General features: G+C 43.3%; 1 protein-coding gene across 11 annotated transcripts in view; it reads left to right on the top strand.

Annotated features, from left to right (window-relative positions):
- gtf2ird1 (GTF2I repeat domain containing 1) overlaps positions 1 to 23,092 on the top strand; it is a 209,625-nt gene that overhangs the window by 129,963 nt on the left and 56,570 nt on the right. For 10 of the 11 annotated variants that reach the window (XR_011963290.1, XM_072589410.1, XM_072589413.1 and 7 more), the window contains 6 exons: positions 53 to 133; positions 2,149 to 2,238; positions 4,614 to 4,667; positions 7,607 to 7,672; positions 8,192 to 8,375; positions 9,321 to 9,376. Coding sequence is in view for 10 of the 11 variants with exons in the window: in XM_072589410.1 (XP_072445511.1) it covers positions 53 to 133; positions 2,149 to 2,238; positions 4,614 to 4,667; positions 7,607 to 7,672; positions 8,192 to 8,375; positions 9,321 to 9,376 (531 nt within the window). In the remaining variant the exon portion in view is untranslated. The remainder of the gene's footprint in view (positions 1 to 52; positions 134 to 2,148; positions 2,239 to 4,613; positions 4,668 to 7,606; positions 7,673 to 8,191; positions 8,376 to 9,320; positions 9,377 to 23,092) is intronic. The other variant, XM_072589409.1, reaches the window with a different exon arrangement.

Here is a 23,092-nt window from a genome sequence, read left to right as displayed (position 1 = left end):
GCTAAAGGGCGACTTTCTGATGATCCGTTTCCTCTTCCACTTCCACCCACAGGTGCCTCCATTGATCTGTCAACAATGAAAAAAGTGAAGACAGAGCCGGAAGATTCAGAAATCATTCAAATCACTGTTCAAGGTAAAAAGTAAATAAACCCTGCCTTGTGGTGGGGAGGAGAGTAACGATTGAACAAATTTGACTGCATGATTTGATTATCTTTCGAAGTGCAGTTAGAGACACATTTGAAGCTCCCACATTAATGGCGACGGCAGAACATTCTGTGCAAGCATGATGGGCTGACTAGTCTCCTTTGCACCACAACAATATTGTAAATAAACTGGTATCTTTGCTAAAAACAAAAATCGTCATTGCTTGTCTCCGGCATCAATTCACGTTGTCTGACCCCTTTCCTGTTTGATCGTCATTGACTCCTGGGCAGGATGTGTACCAATTCGGGACAGATTTCCATATTGACCAGCCAGGTGCTCCAAATGGGCAGCTGGATGTAAAAATGAGGAAAGGTCTGAAATTCAGAGCCAGTCCGTTTAAGCCATCAGTCAGTGGCGCTATTTTGGCAACCCCATTTTATAATAAACGTGAAGGCAGTGGAGAGGATGCAGAGTTCCTTACTGCAATGGAGCAATAATGAGAGGTTTAAACAAAATTAGAATGGAACTCATTCCCTTCTGGTGGAAGTGATCAATGTTATGGATGCTCTCGATGAGTTAAATCAGCAATAAGTACTTCCACTGAACAACAAATCAGGACATTAATTAAAGATGAATGAATTTATTTTTCGTGGTGTGCAGGTTTTAGGGTGTGGATCAGTTGACCAGAAACCATGATGGAAACAAAATGTCGAATAGCCATTGAAAAGGAAATGGATAAATCTTTTTCAAACTAGTATTGGTATTGAGGGAAAGGCAGGAGCAGAATACTAAGCGGAACACGGTGGCTTAGTGGTTAGCACTGCTGCCTCACAATACCACGGTCCCACGTTCGATTCCAGCCTCGGGCGATTGGCTGTGTGAAGTTTGCACATTCTCCCCGGCTCTGTGTGGGTTTGTTCCAGTTTCCTCCCACAATCCAAAGCTGTGCAGGTCAGGTGAATAGGACTTGCTAAATTGCCCATAGTATTAGGTGCATTAGTCAGAGGGAAATGGTTTTGGGTGGGTTACTCTTCGGAGCGTTGGTGTGAACTGGTTGGACCGAAGGGCCTGTTTCCATACTGTAGGGAATCTAATCTAATACATCTTTCAGAGGACTAGCACTGATATGATAGGCAGAATGGTCTCCAATGGTGCAGTGAATTCTGAAAATGCTTCCTAAAATGTGGATCTCTGTTTCTGCCAGAGAGGTGTGAATAGAATGTATTTTCTCTGCAAGATTATGACTGAGCAGCAGAGGAGTAAATAAAGGTTAAAGACAAATCGTTGATGTCAAAGATACATGTTGCTTCTGTAAAATAGCATCCTGTAGCAGTCAAGGATGTCTATGAGGAAGTACTGACACCAAACTGTCATCCTGCTTCTCTATTTGTTGTTCGAGTTCAGGGACAAGATGAACCAGATGCAAGAGCTGAGTCAGCCAGATTTGTGTCCTTGTTCTTGTTGCACTTTGCAGTCATGTTACTTATCTATGCATATTTTAAAAACCATACATACCAGATATTTTCTGTATCATTTTGTATGTTCAGAGCATTCCTCCACATTTTGCATTTTTTTAATTGGTAAAGGTGACATTAGACAGCAGGTAGGAACATTTACAGAGGATTGCAATTGTCACCTGATGGAGATTGCTGCTGATTAATGCCCTACTTTTGTTAAAAGCCAGGCGCTGACAGTGAGGAGCAGTGAAGTATGGTACTTACTGCAGCCTGATGGACGGGAGCGAATGCTGCAGTGAATTGGTCAAGCAGTGTGTGAATAAATAATAAATAATGCTGCTGTGCTATTAAAGTGGCAGCCCTGAGTGAAACACTCATGAGTGGACATGAGGGATTGGTCATTTTTCTTTGCTGTTTATTTTACCAAATATATGTGTGTGTGTGTGAGAAAAAGTGAGAGAGTGGGATTACACAAAGCTGCAGATCATCCACTCTCCCAGCCCGTTCACTCTCACTGAGTAACCTGTTCTTCTGCTTCTCCTGACAGATCCACATACGACCTCGGAAGACATCAGTGAAAACCTGTCGGCTAAGTCCCCCTCTGAGGAACCTAGCATATTGCTGGAATCGCCGTCAGGTGCCTGACCTCTCCTTGTAACTTAGTGGCAATAGATTCAAAAAGAGACTTGCTTTCAGATACCACTTTTCCTGACCACCAGCCATCTCCAAGTGCCTTAAAGCCAATGAAGTACATTTTTTGTGAAGTGTAGCTCTATTCTAGGAAACATGGCCATCAGTAGATGCTCAGCAAACTTCCTCAATGAAACAATGAGGCTATAAGGTCTACATAGTCTGTGAAGAGATGATGACTGAGGGTAAAATATTGACCAAAACCACAGAGTAATGTCTTCGGATCTCTTGCATCTTTTACATAAACCGAGGACTCGGTTTAACATTTCATCAGAAAGATAGCAACTCCAACTGTGCAGCACTCTGCGAGTATGGCACTGGAGTTTCAGCCTTGATTTTTGTGTTTCAACTCTGGAGCAGGATTTGAACTCTCAAACTGTTGATTAAGAGGTACATTTGCTGCCATTTGAGCCACAGCTGACTATACATCGAATTTTTCAAAAATAAAGATTATACTTCTGCTGTACCGGCCCCAACTCCTTCCCAATAGTTCACTGTTGGGCTGCTCTGTTGGTGGATGAACCTGGCAGATGGGCCTTTTGGAAACAGTTCCAGCTGGCACAGACCGTCTGATTTAGTTTGAGATCTACCCCTAACCACTGCCAAGCTGTCTCAGCACGTGTATGTGCTGTGGACTTGAGTTACATAGATGTTTGTAGCACAGAAGGAGGCCATTCAGCCCACTGTGTCAATGCTGGTCAACAAAATCTGGCTACATTAATTCCATTTTTCAGCTTTTGGTCCCTATTCCTGGACATTATGAAAATATGTGACTATTTAAATACTGCTTAGAATGTTACAAAGGTTTCTGGCTTGACCGCTCTTTCAGACAGTGTGTTCCAGACTCCACCCACCCTCTTGGTGAAAATACATTGCTCCTCCACTCTCCCTTTCACCTTCTTACTTTAAATCTTGGTTACTGACCCCTCTACTAATGGAAAGGCGCCTTTCTATCCCCCCTATCTCTGCCCCTTATAATCTTATATGCCTCTATCAGGTCCCTTCTCAACCTTCACTGCTCTTGGGAAAGCAACTCCTGCCTATTCCAATCTACCCTCCCAGCTCCAATCCTTCAACTCCATCACCATCCCCATAAAGCTCCCTCCTGTGCAGTCAGGTCCTTTCTATCATGTAGTGACCAGAACTGCACTCCAGTTGTGGCCTGATTGCATCTTAGAAAGTTCCACCATAACCTCCCTGCACTTGTATTCTGTGCCTCAACTAATAAAGTCTACGTATACCGTATGCCTTCTTAACCAAGTTATCTACCTGTCCTGCTACCTTGTGCGATCTGTGAATATGCACACCAGGATCTTTTCGATCTTCAGTATTTTCCAAGGTCTGTTCATAGTGAAATCCCTTGTTAGCTCTCCCCATGGATTTAATCGCAGAGGTCTACAGCATGGAAACAGGCCCTTCGGCCCAACTTTCCCATACAGTTTAAACTAGTCCCATTTGCCTGTGTTTGGTCCATATCCCTCCATACCTAGTCTATCCATGTACCTGTCTAAATGACAAAATTACACTCACTTCCACCACTACCTCTGGGAGATTGTTTCAGACACTCACACCCTCTGTGTGAAAAAAAATACTCCTCTGGACTCTTTTGTGTAAATCCCCTCTCATCTTAAACCTATGCTGTCTAGTTTTAGAATCCCCTACCGTGGGGAGAAAGTATCAGCTATCTATTTTACCTATGGCTCTCATGATTTTAGGAATCTCTATAAGATCACTCCTCAGTCTCCTACACTCAAAGAAACCAAGTCCCAGCTTATGCAACCTCTCCTTATAACTCAACCTTCCTGTACAGGTAACATCTGAGTAAATCTTCTCTGCCTCACACGTTTAATTCTGCTTTGCCACTGCTCTGCCCAGCTGACCAGTCTGTTGATTGTCTTTCTGCAATTTACAGCTATTCTCTTCATGATTTACCACCCTGTTGGTCATGTTATTTGTGAAACCTTTTGGTCGTACCCCTTGCCTTTAATTACAAATCATCCTGTACTTCTGTTTTGTTACAACTGAAGCCAACTGGCCTTATGAAAGCTGAGTCCTGAGTGTGAGTTTCTCTATTTAATGACTAGCTTATGAAAGCTGAACGCAGTGACTCCAATTTTGTCGTGCTGCTTTGTACGAGCCACATTTTAACTCTCAGCACCATGGGGATAGCCCTGGAAGCTAATGATTGGCATGGAGATAAGCCCAAACATACTTCAAATTGTTCAGTCAGAGAAAGTTTTCTGTCTCTGGATCACTGAAAATGTCCTGCAAAATATCTGTGACTAACTGCAGCCCTGACCTGTTTCCCGTTTCTGACCTCAGATGCTGCACAGGACAATGCTTCTAATCATGAAGATCAACATGTACTGGTGAAAGGTCAGTAATTTGTGACTCTTAACCGCCATTTGAGGCTGATAAGATGCTGCTGGTAGGAAGTCCCCTGGAGAATGATCTTGTGATTATGGTATCGGAACTTAGCACAGAGAGCAACCCAAAAACAAAAGGAGGAGAAGAACCTGTTGAAAGAAAGAAGAATGTGTCTTTCTGTAATGCTGCTTGTGGTTTCAAGGTGTCCCAATCTCACAGCAGCTGCAACCACAGCAAGATCCCACAGAGAAAGAGCACAGAGAATGAACAGTTCATCTCTGTTGGTTGAGAGAGATCTTCACCTTGATAGTAGGAAGCATTCTCTTTTCTTTTGCTGCGAGGTGTTTATGTCCGCCCAAGAGGTGAGACAGATTGTTGTGCTTCTCTGTAAAGGTGACACCGCTGACAGGGCAGCACTCCCTCGGTTTTCTGTTTTAATTTTTGAGTTCCGATCTGCAGTTGGTCATGAACTCTCAAACTTCTAACTCTGATGTGAGTGTTACCAGTTGACTGAGGCTGTTACCTCAGGTTTTGCATTAATTATCTGTTCAAAGATACTGAGAGATGTGACTTAGTAGTTAGTGAAAGGGTTAATGCTGTGGGGTGCCATAAACATCACTTGATGTGATAGTTCTGTGCTCCAATCCATATAAATCTCGAAAGAGTGAGACCTAATATCAGGTCTCTGTAAACTAGGCAATCATATTTGTAACCTGTAATGAACTGCTGCAATTGCAATAAACTAGACCTTGTTAACTACAAAAGACTTCTGTAATTAGACTGGAAAGGTGGCTGCTCTCTACCACACTGGACTGAACAGGCCCTGTCCTCTTCCTCTGTTTAATGTGGAGAGTGACAGCAAATAGGTAAAAACAATGACTGCAGATGCTGGAAACCAGGAACCTGATGAAGGGCTTTTGCCTGAAACATCGATTTCAAAGCTCCTTGGATGCTGCCTGAACTGCTGTGCTCTTCCAGCACCACTTTTCCAGTGACAGCAAATAGTATTGTGAAATAGCATGGCCCTACAGTGAGAGAGTCATCGAACACCCAGCCATGAAGGGGTAATAAAACACAAAGGTGTCTGGTATTGTGCATGGCAAGTGTTAAGAATGACACAGAGGCAAATAGAAAGGTTAAGTGGGCAGGAAAATAATGTGGAAGGATGTGAGGTTATGCACTTTGGCAAAAAGAATAGAGGAACTGAATATTATTTAAGTGGAGAAAGATTGCAGAATTTATGCCACAACATAAGTTCACAAAAAGCTACCATCAATTTCAACAGATAATAGGGAAGGCAATGGAATGTTGGCCTTTGAAAGGGAATGAATAAAAATAGGGAAGGTTTGCTTGAACTATCCAAGGCACTGGCTGGAATACTGTGGACAATTTTAGTTCCCTTACCAAAATAAGGGAGGCAGCCCAGGGAAGGTTCACTCTGTTGATCGTGGATATGGAAGGAAATTCTGTTTGTCATTTTTATACTGTTTGTCGTTTTTATAAATGACCTGGAGGAGGGGCTAGAAGGTTGGGTGAGCAAGTTTGCGGATGATACAAAAGTCGGTGGAGTTGTTGACAGTGAGGAAGGATGTGGCAGGTTACAGCGGGATATAGATAAGCTGCAGAGCTGGGCAGAAAGGTGGCAAATGGAATTCAATGTAGGTAAATATGAAGTGATTCGCTTTGGTAAGAGTAACAAGAAGATGGGGTAGTGGGCTAATGGTAGGCTACTTGGTAGTGTGGATGAGCAGAGGGATCTTGGTGTCCATGTACACAGGTCTCTGAAAGTTGCCACCCAGGTAAATAGTGCGGTGAAGAAGGTATATGGTGTACTGGCTTTTATTGGTAGAGGAATTGAGTTCCGGAGTCCTGAGGTCATGTTGCAGTTGTATAAGACTCTGGTGCGGCTGCATCTGGAGTATTGTGTGCAGTTTTGGTCGCCATACTATAGGAAGGATGTGGAGGCACTGGAACGGGTGCAGAGGAGGTTTACCAGGATGTTGCCTGGTATGGTAGGAAGATCGTATGAGGAAAGGCTGAGGCACTTGGGGCTGTTCTCATTGGAGAAAAGAAGGTTTAGGGGTGACTTGATAGAGGTGTACAAGATGATTAGGGGGTTAGATAGGGTTGACCATGAGAACCTTTTTCCACGTATGGAGTCAGCTATTACGAGGAGGCATAGCTTTAAATTAAGGGGTGGTTGGTATAGGACAGATGTTAGGGGTAGATTCTTTACTCAGCGAGTCGTGAGTTCATGGAATGCCCTACCAGTAGCAGTGGTGGACTCTCCCTCTTTATGGGCATTTAAACGGGCATTGGATAGGTATATGGAGGATAGTGGGCTAGTGTAGGTTAGGTGGGCTTGGATCGGTGCAACATCGAGGGCCAAAGGGCCTGTACTGCGCTGTATTTTTCTATTCTATATTCTATAAGATGTTGAGTCAGTTGGGCTTATACACATTAGAGTTTAGAAGATGAGACACCCTTGTTGAAACTAAAGGTTCTTAGGGACTTGACAGGGTGGGTGCAGCAAGATTGTTTCCCCTTTTGGGGAGTCCAAGACCAGAGAGCATAATCTCAGAATAAGGGGCAGCCTTTACAAGAAATGGTGAGGGGGAATTTCTTCTGTCAGAGGATGTTGAAAATCTGTGGCATTCTTTTTCACGGGGGCTGTTGAGTCTCGGTCATCAAGCATATTCAAGGCTGAGATAGATTTTTAATCAGTGAGGGAATCGACGGTTATGGGGAAAAGGCGGGAAAGTGGAGTTGAGGATTATCAAATCCGCCATGATCTCATTGAATGGTGGAGAAGACTTGATAGGCTGAATAGCTCCTGTGTTTTATGATCTTGATGTCTAACTGTCACTAAATTACCTTGATACTAATCTTGCTTTCTGACTGATGTCCCAGCTATTATATGACTTTTCTGATACTGTACTTTCCTTCAGAAGAATGGAATGAAAAGATAACGCAACTGAGGAAGCAGGTTGAAATCCTTTTCGACAGAAAGTACGGTGAGTTAGAAGGCATTGTTAATATTGCATATCATTTACCAGGTAGAACTACACTAGAGGCTTGAGGCCTTGATTGTTAAACTTAACTTGGAAGTGACTGCACTGTTGGAGTTCTTTCTTCTCCTCACAATAAAGAATTATAGAATCCCTACAGTGTGGAAACAGGCCATTTAGCCCAACAACTCAACACTGACCCTCCGACGACTAACCCACCAAGACCTATTTCCCTACATTTACCCCTGATTAATGCACCTAACCAAAACATCCCTGAACACAATGGGCAGTTTAGCGTGACCAATCCACCTAACCTGCACATCTTTGGACTGTGGGAGGAAACTGGAGCACTTGAGGAAACCCACGCAGACACGGGGAGAATATGCAAACTCCACACAGGCAGTCACCCATGGCTGGAATCGAATCTGTGTCCCTGGTGCTGTGAGGCAGCAGTGCTAACCACTGAGCCACAATGCCGCCCTCATTCAGCCTTTAAAGGTGTTACCACTGCCATTTCTGTTTCAGGTGAAGCAATGGGGCTTTCTGATCCAGTGAAGATCCCCTATTTGAAATTCCAGTCCCATCCTGAGGAATTGCTTGTGGACGGTTTGCCAGATGGTATCCCATTCAGGAGACCCAATTGCTTTGGAATTTCGAAACTCCAGAAGATTTTAGAAGCGAGCGAGGGCATTCAGTTTATCATCAAAAAGTAAGAATTGTCAGAAACGCGGTGAATGAGTAACTGCTTGATGATGCTGGAGCAAGCCTTGAGATAGAAAGAATGCTCCCAGCCCCACACCTTCATTAGGACAGTGCATGTGAAACAAAAAATCAATTCTCACCATTTGAAGAACTTCTCATGCCCTCCCTCGTCCCTGGTGGATGAGTCTGTTCTACTATACCAGCAGCTGCTTTCAAAGAGAAAACTGGTAAAAGGTTAGAAGATGTTGAATTTAGGGTATGCTGCAGGGTGTCAAGTAGAAAGGATTGTGCATGTGAATGTTACTTCAGGAATATATGCCATTTGAAAGTCACTTGGAAGCAACTAAATGCCTACTTAGCCAAGGAATCAATCATGACAAAAATAAAAGCTGACCGCTTTCCATCATTTTGCTAAATTAGGAATTCCCAAAAAGAAAGAACCCAGTCACGAATTCAAAAATCATGTCCCCTTGTCGTCTCTTACCTGGAGGAGAAGATCTCCTCTCTATCCATTGGCAATATAAAATTATCCACCCCTACTCCCTCCTCATTGCCTCCATCTTCTCTTTCCAGTTGACGAGGTTATAGATTAGCTTGTGACACCTATACTTTTGGTATCGTTCAAGAACATTCCTCCAAGTTTCTACTTGTGGGAAAACTAACGAACACCTCCCTTATTTGGGGTCCACGATTCTGAATGGAATGATTAAACTCTAACAGTTCATAGTAATGGCATCCTTCCCATCAGGCACTCCTGACAGGAAATGCTGTAAAACCCTATCAACAGTGGGACATTGGTTCAGCATGGTTGTAACTTTGAAATCAGCCGCCTCATCGCAGGCTTTTTGTGGAGATTTTTCTTCCCTTGATGCTTTTAGTTTGAAAATAATTGGATGCTTTTTGTTTGATTGAAGTTAGGTTTCTCATTAATATGCTGAAATTATGCTTGCAGACCACAACTTCTACTTGAAGGACAAGAATCATGTAAGGAGAAAAAGAATGCAGTAGGTAAGAAAGTAGAATGCAGTAGCTCAGGTGGAGCAAATCATCAGATCCAGTTCTGGCAGTTGGAGAATTTGAGTTCAGACTTTTAAAATAAATTTCTAGAAATTAAAATGTAATATCAACAAAAGTGACCACAAGGATATAGTAATTGTAAATATCCAACAGATTCACTCATCCCTCCTCAGGGAGAGAAATCTGATTTTTCCCTTCATGACCCAATTGTGACTGCGGTCACATGTCAATAACATTAGCTCCTAACCTCCCTCATGAGGAGACAAACTCCATTTTGATCCAACTCTATGAAACTAGGAAGGACCATAAATGAAGGCCTTATCCGAAATGTCCCCATTCTGAGAGCATGTTCTTGAGAAATACCAGCTTTGAGTGCAATTGGTGCTTTTTAAATTTAAAATGCTTCTAATTTCTTTGTTTATTTTTCTTGACTCCCGTGCTTGGGTTAAAAGGAGATACCAAGGATCTGCTCCCAGTTCCTGGATCTTGCTCTGCTGCCTGGGCCTATCTTAGGCAGTCCACAATGAATCCTTCCCTGTCTTGCTCTCATGTGAAATGATCCCCACCTAGGGATTTAGATCATACATGAACTAAGAGGGTGATGGTGTGGATCCATTGTGGTCCGTAGCAATGGTGTCAGACTGTAAATAACAGTGAGCTCTAAAATCTCTGAAGGAATATCCTGGTATGAAATGTGCCCAATGTGTGATTGATTGGTCAGGCCTGCATTATCTCTTTCAAATCTAAATGGTCAGGCATCACTGTATACTTCCATCTTTTTTCTTGTTTGTTTTCTGATTTGTTCTCCCTCGCATTCTCTGGCAAAAGACTCACATACAATTGGAGTCGAGTACTGTGCTCCTTCATGAGCAGGGAGATTACATTTCTTCTGTGTTTTTATTTTACTCTGCCCAATAAAAAAATTGTGTAAAGTTTTAAGGGTCTTTTAATCCTGGAATGGAACACTGCAGCAATGTTTCATTTCAGAATGCCTGATTGAAGAACGAAGTTAGAAATGTAGTGTGACACTAAGTTTGCTAATTTTTTTTAAAGGAGTTACTAAGAGATTGATAAACTCAGTCACATCCATATCTATATCTAAAATTCTTGGTGATATAGGTCTATATGGCACACTCCATTTGAGTCCTTGCACATGCTATATTCACTTTCACCACTAGATGGTGGTGTGGCCTCCAAAATCAACCTGAGAAAATAACAATGTGTGTGGAGATTTCTTTCTGAAGAGATAAGCCCTAATGTGCTCATTTGCATGTTATTCGACAGTAAATTACATGAAGAAAAATAATTGAGATTAATTGACCAAAAGCTGGGATGGAGTGGTAGCTTTTAAGGAGCAACTTAAAGCAGAGAAAAGGCAAAGAGGTTTATGCAGAGAATTCCCAGATTAAGACCTTGACAATTGTAGAAACGGCCACCAGTGGTGGCGTGAATCAGGTTACTAAAGAGACCAGAGTTGAAGGATGGCACAAAAATTAATATTGAGGCATTGCTAAACCGGAACCTATATAAGGTAGCTCTTGGGGGTATGTTGGGGTGATCAGTAATGGGTAAACGAGACTCAGTGTAAGTTGAGAGGTAGGCAGTGAAGTTTGAAATATGAACGGTTTGGAGTTTAGCCAAGGGATTATTTGAGTAGTGAATGCTGAAGGTTTCAGCATCAAGTGAGCTGAGGCACAGGTTGAATCAGGTGATGAAATGCAGGCAGTCTTGGTGATGGGAAGCTTGGGATGTTGGAAACTGCCGTCCTCGTCTGAAGTGGCATCAAGGTAGTGAACAGTCTGGCTGAACCTCTGTGAATTGCCTGGAGGCAGTTGTTCTGTTGGAAGATGAATTCTCACCACTGCTTGTCCTGGCGTAAGATGGCGGATTTACTGCTGCAATCTTTAGAACCTGGTTGGTCCAGTGTGGATGAGGAAAACCATTTGTTAGTCTAATGAGAAGATGTTCTCATCTTAAACAATATGTAGGTTATTTCATGAAAGAAACAAGGGTCTGGTTCATGCACATTGTCACTGAAACTACGAGAGAGAGACCTCAGAGAGAGAAAACTGCTCCCACGCCCATGTCAATATGATATCATCATCTGGGTAAGGTTTAATCCACTCCTCAGCATTAACTGTTCCAAGCTTTCGGACCCTTTACACAGTTAATGAGTGGAGCTTGTGGAACAGTTTGAAGAGGCTTCAGTCTTCCTGGTATTTAATTGGGGAAGATTGCTGCTCATTTACTGCTGGATAGACAATCTGATGAAATGGAGATAGCGAAAACGAGAGACTGAATAGGCTGGGGCTATTTTCCCTGGAGCGTTAAAGGCTGAGGGGTGACCTTATAAAATCATGAGGGACATGGATAGGATGAATAGTCAAGGCCTTTTCCCCAAGGTAGGGGAGTCCAAAACTAGAGGGCATAGGTTTAAGGTCAGAGGGGTGTTTTGGACCAGGCCAGACCTTCTTAAAACATTTCAAGAAAGTAGGCCAGACCCTAACTTTACTCGTTGCCTTAAGCAGGTGTAAAGTGGATATTCCAGGAGAGATGCAGCTGGTCAAACCAGTTAGTTTCAAACAAAACAGAAGTTATTTACAAGATTACCGACTGAAACACAAATAAAAGAGAACAGAATAATTTAGCCTATCTGAAAACCCGACAGACTATCCCAACTTAATGATGCTGTTCCCAATACTTGCAACAATCCCCATACACACTTCTTGGTACAAAAGGTAAAATCAAACACAGCGTCTTACAGGAGAAAAGTCAGAGGGAGGGAGGGTCAACATGGACCTGTTTCTCTTGGGTCCAGCAGCTTCACAACTGTCTGACTGCTTTCAGTGAATAGCCAAACCAAACCAGAGAAAAGCTGAGCTGGAGAACTGGTCACTCACCTTTCATTGTACAAGTGTTTTTTAAAACTTAAAAGCATTTTATCTGAGGCAGTATCTGTTAGCTGTAATCAAATTGGCCCTAAAACCCATTGAAACCTAGACATTTTGGAGCCTGTGACTTTATAACATCCCGAAAAATGACCAAGGACAACATAACCTTGTTAAAAGAGCAGCAGCATCACACCTCCCCCTTTAAACAAAATTAACCATCAATATCTAAAGATGGCTTCATTTTAAAACCCCTTAATCTTAAACTGTTTGTGCATTACGTTACGCATATACATTACATTGACAATAATCATGGAAACATGCACTACTCCATTCTGTTTTAGTCCATTTATTCCTGCCACCAAACGCCTCAGTTTCTCATTCAAGTCTCGACAATGCATCAGCAATCACGTTTAGTCAGCCTGCCACATGCACAATTTTCAAATTCACTGGCTGGAACAACAGTCTGGAATATTTGTCATTAAATTTCTCCCCAATCGTCACTAGGTTAGGGTCAGTATATATGATTGTCTCAGATACATTATTGGTAATATAAGCACTGAAATGTATTGTCAACACCAAGTTAAAAGTCTCCTTCTCAACTGTTGAATATTTCTGCTGATGAATATTCAGTTTCCTAGAGAAATACCCGATAGGTCTTTCTATCATCTCTTCGTCTTCTCGCAAGAGCACAGCACCGACACCCACATCACTTGCATCAATAGCCACCTTGAATGGCTTTGTATAGCTAGGTGTGGCTAATACCGAGGCGGTGGTTAACACAGCTTTCTGACTGTCAAATGCCTTCTGACAGTTGGCTGTCCACTGAAACGTCTTGCCTTTCTTTAGCAATTCAGTGAGTGGAGCAGCCACACTGCTAAAGTTTGGTATGAATTTTCGATAAAATCCACTCAATCCCAGGAACCGTAGAACTGCTGTTATTGTCAATGGTATGGAAAACTCCCAAATTACCTTTGTTTTTTGCATCCTGTGGGGCATTTGTCCATATCCAATAACATGGCGCAGGAAGGTGACTTAAGCTTTCGCAAATTCATTTTTTGCAAATTCATTTTTAGCTAGGTTTACCAACAAGCCTGCCTTCCAAAGTCGATCAAACAAGTCAGATAAATGTTGCAAATGCCCTTTCCATTTGTGACTAAAAATCACCAGGTCACCAATATATGACAGAGTTGTGTGGTCTGGCAATGACCTTATTGGTTAGTCTCTGAAATGTGGCTGGCATATGTTTTATACCAAACAGCACGACTTTAAACTGATACAGTCCATTCGGTGTTATCAAAGTCAAAGTTGCCTTCGCCCTTTCTGACAAAGGTACCTGCCAGAATCCTTTGAGCAAGTCCAACTTAGAAATATAAGTGGCTTGTCCCACCTTTTCAACACAGTCTTCCAAACATGGGTTTGGATGTGCATCAGTTTTTATAACGGCATTGACTTTGTCATAGTCCATATTGTGGGTGAGCTCCAGTAACTGTAACTCACTTCAGTAAAGTTGTCTTGGAGCATGCATTCAATCTCCTTTTGAACCTGTGCCAACTTTAGAGGGTTATGCCTACAAGGATGTTGCTTAATTGGAACAGCATTTCCTATATCTACATCATGCATAATTCGATTAGTACTTCCCAGCTTATTTCCACATATTTCCCCGTATGATAGTAGTAACTCTTTCAGGTCATTTCAATCTTTCTCTGGAAGGTAACTCAATAATTTTTGACAACTTCCTCATTGTCCAATTTAATTTGAGGAATGTCCAATTCAGAATCCTCTGAACTTGGTTTCTCACTCTCTGTCGTAAACACTAACACAGGTCTCCTTTGGATTTCCTTCCCTGTCAAAATACCTATTGAGCATATTCACATGACATATCTGTGAGATTTCTTTCTGTCTGGAGTACTTATTAAATAGTTCACTTCATTTAATTTCCTTTTGACTTGATAAGATTCACTAAACCTTGCTTTTAAAGGTTCACCTATCACTGGAAGTAACAATAACACCTTACCTCCAATAGCAAAATTACAAGTTTTTGATTTCTTGTCTGCTTCCTGTTCCATTGTATGCTGTGATACTTCTAAATGTTGTCTAGCCAACTGCACTACTCTATTTAATCGTGCCCAAAAATTTGACACACTGTCCAAATATGTGGTCTCTGAATTCTGACTTAGCAATTTCTCCTTAATCAATTTTCAGCTGTCCTCTCACTTCATGCCCAAAAACTAATTCAAATGTACTGAATTTGGTTGATTCATTTGGTGCATCTCTGATGGCAAAAAGTACAAACGGAATTCCTTTCTCATAATCATCCGGATAGTCCTGACCATAAGCCCTTAACTTGGTCTTTAATGTCTGATGCCACCTTCCAAGTGCTCCCTGTGATTCTGGATGGTACGCAGTAGATTTGAATTGTTTTATTCCTAAGCTGTCCATAAACACCTCGAGTAATTTTGATGCAAAGTTTGACCCTTGTTCTGATTGTATCTGTGTGGGTAGTCTGGTGAAAAATTTGAGTAACTTTTCTACAATCCTTTTAGCTGTAATATTGTATAATGGAATGGCCTCTGGAAATCTCATGGACACATCCATTATTGTTAACAAATACTGATTTCCACTTTTCCCTTTAGGTAGGGGTCCTACACAATCAGTTGAGACTTTTGTAAAAGGTTCCTCAAATGTAAGAATGGTTATTAAAGGTTACTTTAGATTCCCTACAGTGTGGAAGCAGGCCCTTCAACCCAACAAATCCATACCGACCCTCTGAAGAGTAACCCACCCAGATCTATTTCCCTCTAACTAATGCACCTAACACTATGGGCAATTTAGTGTGGCCAGTTCACCTGACCTGCATATCTGGAACTGGAGCACCCAGAGGAAACCCACGCAGACACGGGGAGAATGTGCAAACTCCACACAGACTGTCGCCTGAGGCTAGAGTTGAACTTTGGTCCTTGGTGCTGTGAGGCAGCAGCTCTAACAGGTTTTACTATTGACTGAAGTAATGTATATTATGTCGGCAAAATTCAACTACATCCTTGTGCAGTCCAGGCCAGTAACAATGTTTTTTTTATTTTAGCTTGAGTTTGTCGTTCCCCTAAATGACTTAGATCACAGAGATGTACAGCATGGAAACAGACCCTTTGGTCCAACCCGTCCATGCCGACTAGATATCCTAAACCAATCTAGTCCCACCTCACAGCATCCGGCCCATATCCCTCCAAACCCTTCCTATTCATATACCCATCCAAATGCCTCTTAAGTGTTGCAATTGTACCAGCCTCCACCACATCCTCTGGCAGCTCATTCCATACACGTACCACCCTCTGCATGAAAAAGTTGCCCCTTAGGTCTCTTTTATATCTTTTCCCCCCTCACCCTAAATCTATGCCCTCTAGTTCTGGACTCCCCGGCCCCAGGGAAAAGAGTTTGCCGATTTATCCTATCCATGCCTCTCATAATTTTGTAAACCTCTATAAGGTCACCCCTCAGCCTCCGACGCTCCAGGGAAAACAGCCCAAGTCTGTTCAGCCTCTCCCTGTAGCTCAGATCCTGTAACCCTGGCAACATCCTTGTAAATCTTTTCTGAACCCTTTCAAGTTTCACAATATCTTTCCGATAGGAAGGAGACCAGAATTGCACGCAGTATTCCAACAATGGCTTAAGCCAAGGTCCTGTACAGCCGCAACATGGCCTCCCAACTCCTGTACTCAATACTCTGACCAATAAAGGAAAGCATACCAAACGCCTTCTTCACTATCCTATCTACCTGCGAGTCCACTTTCAAGGAGCTATGAACCTGCACTCCAAGGTCTCTTCATTCAGCAACACTCCCAAGGACCTGATCATTAAGTGTATAAGTCCTGCTAAGATTTGCTTTCCCAAAATGCAGCACCTTGCATTTATCTGAATTAAACTCCATCTGCCACTTCTCAGCCCATTGGCCCGTCTGGTCCAAATCCTGTTGTAATCTGAGGTAACCCTCTTCGCTGTCCACTACACGTCCAATTTATGTGTCATCTGCAAACTTACTAACTGTGCCTCTTATGCTCGCATCCAAATCATTTATGTAAATGACAAAAAGTAGAGGGCCCAGCACCGATCCTTGTGGCACTCCACTGGTCACAGGCCTCCAGTCTGAAAAACAACCCTCCACCACCACCCTCTGTCTTCTACCTTTGAGCCAGTTCTGTATCCAAATGGCTAGTTCTCCCTGTATTCCATGAGATCTAAACTTGCTAATCAGTCTCCCATGGGGAACCTTGTTGAACGCCTTACTGAAGTCCATATAGATCACATCTACTGCTCTGCCCTCATCAATCTTCTTTGTTACTTCTTCAAAAAACTCAATCAAGTTTGTGAGACATGATTTCCCACGCACAAAGCCATGTTGACTATCCCTAATTAGTCCTTGCCTTTCCAAATACATGTACATCCTGTCCCTCAGGATTCCCTCTAACAACTTGCCCACCACCAGGTCAGACTCACCGGTCTATAGTTCCCTGGCTTGTCTTTACCACCCTTCTTAAACAGTGGAACCACGTTAGCCAACCTCCAGTCTTCTGGCACCTCACCTGTGACTATCGATGATACAAATGTCTCAGCAAGAGGCCCAGCAATCACTTCTCTAGCTTCCCACAGAGTTCTCTGGTACACCTGCTTCATGCACAACGCGCAACACCTTCTTTCTATAACCCACGAGCAATACAATTTGATGAATTTCTGCCCATTTCTCATCTGCCTGAATATGTGATGGTCTCCATTTCCTCATTAAGGCATCATTTTTAAGACACTAACATACAGGGGTGCATTCAGATTCTTTTTCTGTATATGCCTTTTGATACAATTACTTCAGTTTTTCATCTTTCTGCTGTAATTCTCCCATTTTAACTGATGACTTTGTGACCTCATTACCATACAGTCAGGAAAAATCCCAGGATATTCTTCCTGTAATAGCTCAGTTGCCTGATTTTCCCTTGGCTTTTCATCCACAGTAGGCGGCACACCTACCTGTGAACTAGCTATATCATTAGCAAGGACAAATCGTATTCCTGGAGTTAAAAGTTTTTCCAGTACTCACTTCTCCACTTTTCACTGGACAGTCTCTAACCTCACTCTACATAATTGAGCACCTTTTGTCTCACCATGAATTCCACTTACTCATAACATTCCCGGCAAATCTTTCAACATCAAAGCAGCACTTTGGGATACCCTGAGGTTGTGAAAGGTCATATATAAATGCAAGGCTTTACTTTATGATGGGAAATTGGTGGGAGGTTTGGGAAATACGTCAAGTTCAAGGCGAGGTCAGAACCTCTTGTGAAATTTCAGCCAATGGAAGTGAGGGAAAAGGGAGAGGCAGCTGATCAGACGGTCTCAACTGTGATGACAAACGGATCCCAGAGTCCCCTGAACATTAGGGTGGAGGATGCAGTGGAGTGGGGTTTTAGAAATGAAAACAGAAATTGCTGGAAAATTTTTGTCCCTGATTTACAGCATCCGCGAATGTTTTGTTTTTTTTCTGGAGCTCTAGAAAGACTCTTTGTCATGGAGAATAGAAACCTGGGATCAGCCTGGGGTGATTTTGCAATAGTGAGTGCTTTTGGCAGAAGCATACGCAGACTTGGCAGTACGTGTGCAGTTAAAGTAGTTATTGGCATATTGTAAAACAGTGTATAAGGAGTGCCACCTCAGGTCAAGTACCCTGTTAGAAGACAACATCATGCCAGGCTCATTGAGGGACTGCAACCTCAGATGGCACTGGAAAATGGGACGGTCTCCGAGTACTGACCCCAGGATGGGGTTAGAGTCTTGAATGAGCGGATTAGCCAAAGATGGGACGGGTTGAAGTGAGAGACACAGTGACAGGAAACAGCTGCCTGGAGGTTAAAGTGAAAGCTGCAAACTGGAAAGAGAACAGTGACAATAAAAGGGATTGGCACAATTTCACATCGACAGCCAAAGTTCACACAGAGTGACTGGGATGATGTAGTGGAAGATGAAAGTGACTTTATCCTGGCAAACCTCCCATTGGCATTACTTTACCAGCCATCTCCCTCTGACTGTTCATGCTTCTGTTCTTTTGAATGGGTCAGGCACATCTGCTGGAAAAGTCTCACATAGTCCCAGATGATCTTACCCCTCTCGTCAGAGAGAGATGACTGGTAGTGAGTGTGACCTGAGGGTCACCACACCTCAGGCAAGGGCCAACACTGAGAAGGCAGGACCTTCATGGCAACCTCAGCTAGTGCAGGCATTGAACCTAAACTGTTGGTATCAAAGACCAGCTGTCTTCTCAACTCAACTAACCAGGGACAAAGGATTGATTGAACGAGGCTGTGAATACACGTTCAAACCCAGCATACAAAGATAGGTAGAGGGACAGGTAACATTGAGATGGCGGAGAAGCTGCAGGAGGATTTGTACATGTTAGGACAGTGGACAAAGAAATGGCAGATGGAGTATAACATGGGAAAATATGAGGCCAGGCATTTTAGTAGGAAGAGTAGAGACATGGACTGTTTTCTAAATGGGGAGAAAATTCAGAAGTCAAGTGCAAAGAAACTTGGGAGTTTTCTCGAGATAAACTTGCAGATTGAGTCAGTAGTTAGGAAGCCAAATGCAATGATGGCATTTCTTTTGAGCGGACTTGAATATAAAAGTAGGCATGTACTTCTGAGGCTCTATAAGGATTTGGTCAGACCACGTTTGGATTATTGTGCACAGTTTTGGGTTCCGTGTCTCAGGAAGGATGTACTGGCCCTGGAGCAGGTTCAGAGGACTTTCACAAGAATGGTCCCAAGAATGAAAAGCTTAACATATGAGGAACATTTGAGGACTCTTGGTCTACACTTAATGGAGTTTAGAAGGATGGGGGGTGGGGGGGGAGGATGTAATTGAAACATACAGAATACTGAATGGCCTGCTCAGAGTAGATGTTGGAAAGAGACTAGGACCTGAGGGCACAGCCTTAGAGTAAAAGGAAGACCTCTTAGAATGGAGATCAGGAGAAACTTCTTCAGCCAGAGAGTGATGAATCTATGGAATTCATTGCCACAGAAGGCTGTGGAGGCCAGGTCATTGAGTATATTTAAGACAGAGATAGATTGGTCCTTGAGGATCAAGGGTTACGGGGGAGAAAGCAAGAGAATGGTGTTAGGAAAGTTATCAGCCGTGATTGAATGGTGGAGCAGACTCGATGGTCTAAATGGCCTAATTTCTGTTCCTATATCTTATGGTCTAAATCTTCTGGCAGCTTGTAGTTTGCTGTGTCATGTGATTAAGCCTCAGCTATAGGTCAAGCAGAAGAAGTGTGCAAATAATCCTGGAGTCATCAGCATTGAATCTTTTTTGACTTGTTTGTAAAGTGTGTTTCAAAAGCAATGGAAACACGTGAACGAGATGTCACTGCACATCTCATCCGTCTCCACTCTCCAAGTCGGATTCTTTTTCTGGATAGTGGCATTGCTGATGCAGCCAGCACTTGTGTCTTTCTGTAATTACCCTGGGACAGAGCAGCACATTGAGCCACTTCAGAGGGGAGGTAAGAGTCAGTCATGTTGCCCTGGGCCTGGGTAAAAATGGCAGATTTCCTTCCCTGCAGGATGTTAATGGTTGTGTTGGCAATTGATAGCTGACATGCTATGCCAGTTTTGCCCTCTGCTGTGAGATATCACAGTCACTTTATTACGTGCAGCACAAGAACAGGTAGGTTTGCCCCAACCTGACCTCAGGCTGACACTCAAAATGTATGGAGGTGGCAACCGAATCCGCGGCTGAAATCCTTAAATCTCCTGAGAGCGTCCATCCATGGGGATGACCAATTACAGAGAAGTCACCCCCATAATTAGGATGGAAGGGAATAATAGCAAAAGAGCCGACAGAGTGAATGCAGGCCATTCAGCCCACCAAGTAGACACTGAACCCCCCACCCCCACCCCCCCACCCCCATTAAGAGCATGTCACCCAGACTCAATCCACCACCTTAACCCTGTAACCCTATAACCCTATATTTCCCATGGATAATCCACCCAACCTGCACATCCCAGGACACTGAGGCAATTTAGCATGGCCAACCCACCTAACCTGCACATCTTTGGACTGTGGGAGGAAACCAGAGCACTCGGAGGAAACCCAGGTGCAGACACGGGGAGAATGTGCAAGCTGCACACAAATAGTGACCTGAAGGTGGAATTGAACATGGGTCCCTTTGTGCTGTGAGGCAGCAGTGCTAACGACTGAGGCACTGTGCCACCTCAAATGGTGAGGAGCCTTCTCCAACCAAAGGCTGGTTTTTGGGACCCGGAAGAAAGGGCGGGGGAGGGTGGGGGCGCGGGTGGGAATTGTGGCTACAAAGTGGGAGAGAGGAGCTACCTTATGAAGGTGGGTAGGAGCTGCATAAGGAGGTGTCAGTTCGGAAAGTGGGGAGGTGCAGGTCTGAAAGTGGAGGAAGACCGTTTTGAGGAATACCGTACCTCACTGGGAGCAGGAGAATTTTTGGCAAATTCATGTGTAAATTCCAAATGAATGCTGCAGGTGTTCAGGTACAGTCTGAAGAGGAAAATGTGATGGGTGGCATTTCCACTGAAGACACGATCCATTCTGCTTCTGTGCAAGTCCAATCCAAATACCGACACAAACGCAGATCAAATTAAGTGAGTGAATGAGACTGAAAAAGGAGTCTTTGAAACCTAAACAAAACCTGAAGGAAAATCAGGAGGGTTATCTTTTGTTGGCTAGATTTACTCTGAGCCCAGCCTCCACAATCTTGTGTTAATTTAAACAAGATGATATATCTGTTTCAGCAGAGCTCTTCAGCTCCATAATATACTCTTAGACAAATGTTGGTGCTTGGGGACGCATTGGTATATAATAACCGGACCATTCCTTAGAAACAGCATGTACCCACACAGTGCTCCCACACTGCTCCACAGATCAGGGGATAAAGTGTGTTTACAGCATTCGGGGAAGGGAGGAAGTGAGTGAATGGGAAGGCAAACTTAAAAGAAAGTTAAGGACAAAAGCCTTTTGAACTTGTGGAAAGAGGAGAAAAAAAAATGGAGGAAGTATTAAAATATGCTCAGAAAGAGGCTACAGTTAGCTTTATAATGTCTACTGCCCTAATGTGCAAGAATGCTTTGAAATGCACAGGAACGCCTTATTTCCAGTTTAACTAGTTCGGTTGGTGAGCTCCTTTGTTGCCATCCTGAATACAGTGACCCACCCAGTGTCAACTCTTCTTATCCTGACAGGAGTCCTTGCACAAATATCCTTTCGTTTCTGTCAGGCAGATATGATGAAATCCATTTCCAGCCCTCTGAGAGAACATTACCTTCAGGGTGTTACATTGGACAGTTTTGAAAATATTAGGTGCAATCAAATCTATCCAGCAGCAGGGAGGGGACTTAATGCAAGGTTGTCACTAAGTCATTCACGACCATTTCAGAATTACTAATGAATTATAGAATCTCCAGTGTGGAAGCAGGCCATTCAGCCCATCGAGTTCATATCGACCTACTGAAGGGCACTCACCCAGACCAACTCCCCACCCCAACGCTATCTCTGTAACTCTGCATTTCTCATGGCTAAGCCACCTAGCTTGCCTATCCCTGGGCACTATGGGCAATTTAGAATGGCCGATCCTGCACATCTTTTGACGTGAGAGAAGCCCAGAGCACCCATCCAGACATGGAGAGAATTTGCAAGCTCCACACACATAGTCGCCCGAGGGTGGAATCAAACTCATGTCTCTGGTGCTGGGAGACAGCAGTGCTAACCACTGAGTCACTGTGCTGCCACTCCTAGAATGGTGTTAGTTACAGAGACAGAAGAACCTCCCATCTTTGGAGTGCTACAGGCAGTGAACACAGATTCTGTGGAGGAGACTCAGGAGAAGTAGTTTGAATGGCTCTGTGCTGTTTGAACTTTGGAAGAAGTTCTCGGAATTAGTTTGCAGCTAAGTATCGGAGTCAGCTGTGAATAAGACCTGGGAAGCTGACTAAATGGAAAAGTCACTGGTTTTTCTGTTGGAGGAACCGGTTAGAGGTTTAGTGCCTGCAGGCATTGATAGTTAAGAGCAGGTGAGAGGATGGGGTTGAACAGCCCACCAGCAGTATCTGCTTGATGCAGCTAAGTGAGAATGGCCCTCCACCAGAAACCTAGGGCTTGATGAAGCTCGCTGTCAGTGACGAGCTGGGGAGATGCTTCTGAATGAGGACAAGAGTGTAGTTTTAGAGTCTAAGAGAGTACAAACCCAGGAAACAAGGGTAAAGGAGGACCAGAAGAGGGGCACTGATTGAGGTACTCAATGACAGAGCAGTTTTTGCAAGGGAGCTCAGAGGTTGGACCGACAAAAGTGAAGAATTTGTAATCCCTTGTGAAGTTTACGATGAAATTTGATGATTCACTGAGATGTTAACATCTGGGTGAAAATGCTGGGAAGTCCATGGAATCTGCCTTGATTGCATTTGATGTGCACTGTGGGGCATCTGATAATAGTTTATTATCCACATTTGTCGCATGATAATTCGGGGTGTTAGGAACACAATCTACAATACTCACACAATTAGTTACTGTTCTAGTCATTATGAAGTTTATAGTTTCTGGTTTAAAACTGGAAACCTTTGACCTTAGGCTCTTAGCAAGTCCCCTGGATCTATACTTTGCTTTAAAAATAAAGGTTATTGGTCGCTAGCCAGCTCTTAACACACGTTTGGCATTCAGTTATGGGATCATAATGCAGAGATCAAGGGCAGAGGGCAGGCAATCGCACAAGTGCAAAGCTATGGGAGTCCGTGCTATAAGTGGAGGAGAA

Source organism: Chiloscyllium punctatum, chromosome 19 (assembly GCF_047496795.1).
Source record: "Chiloscyllium punctatum isolate Juve2018m chromosome 19, sChiPun1.3, whole genome shotgun sequence".
In the NCBI taxonomy this organism is placed as follows: domain Eukaryota; kingdom Metazoa; phylum Chordata; class Chondrichthyes; order Orectolobiformes; family Hemiscylliidae; genus Chiloscyllium; species Chiloscyllium punctatum.
Note: the sequence above shows the minus strand (reverse complement) of the source record. Positions and strands in the feature narration are given on the sequence as shown.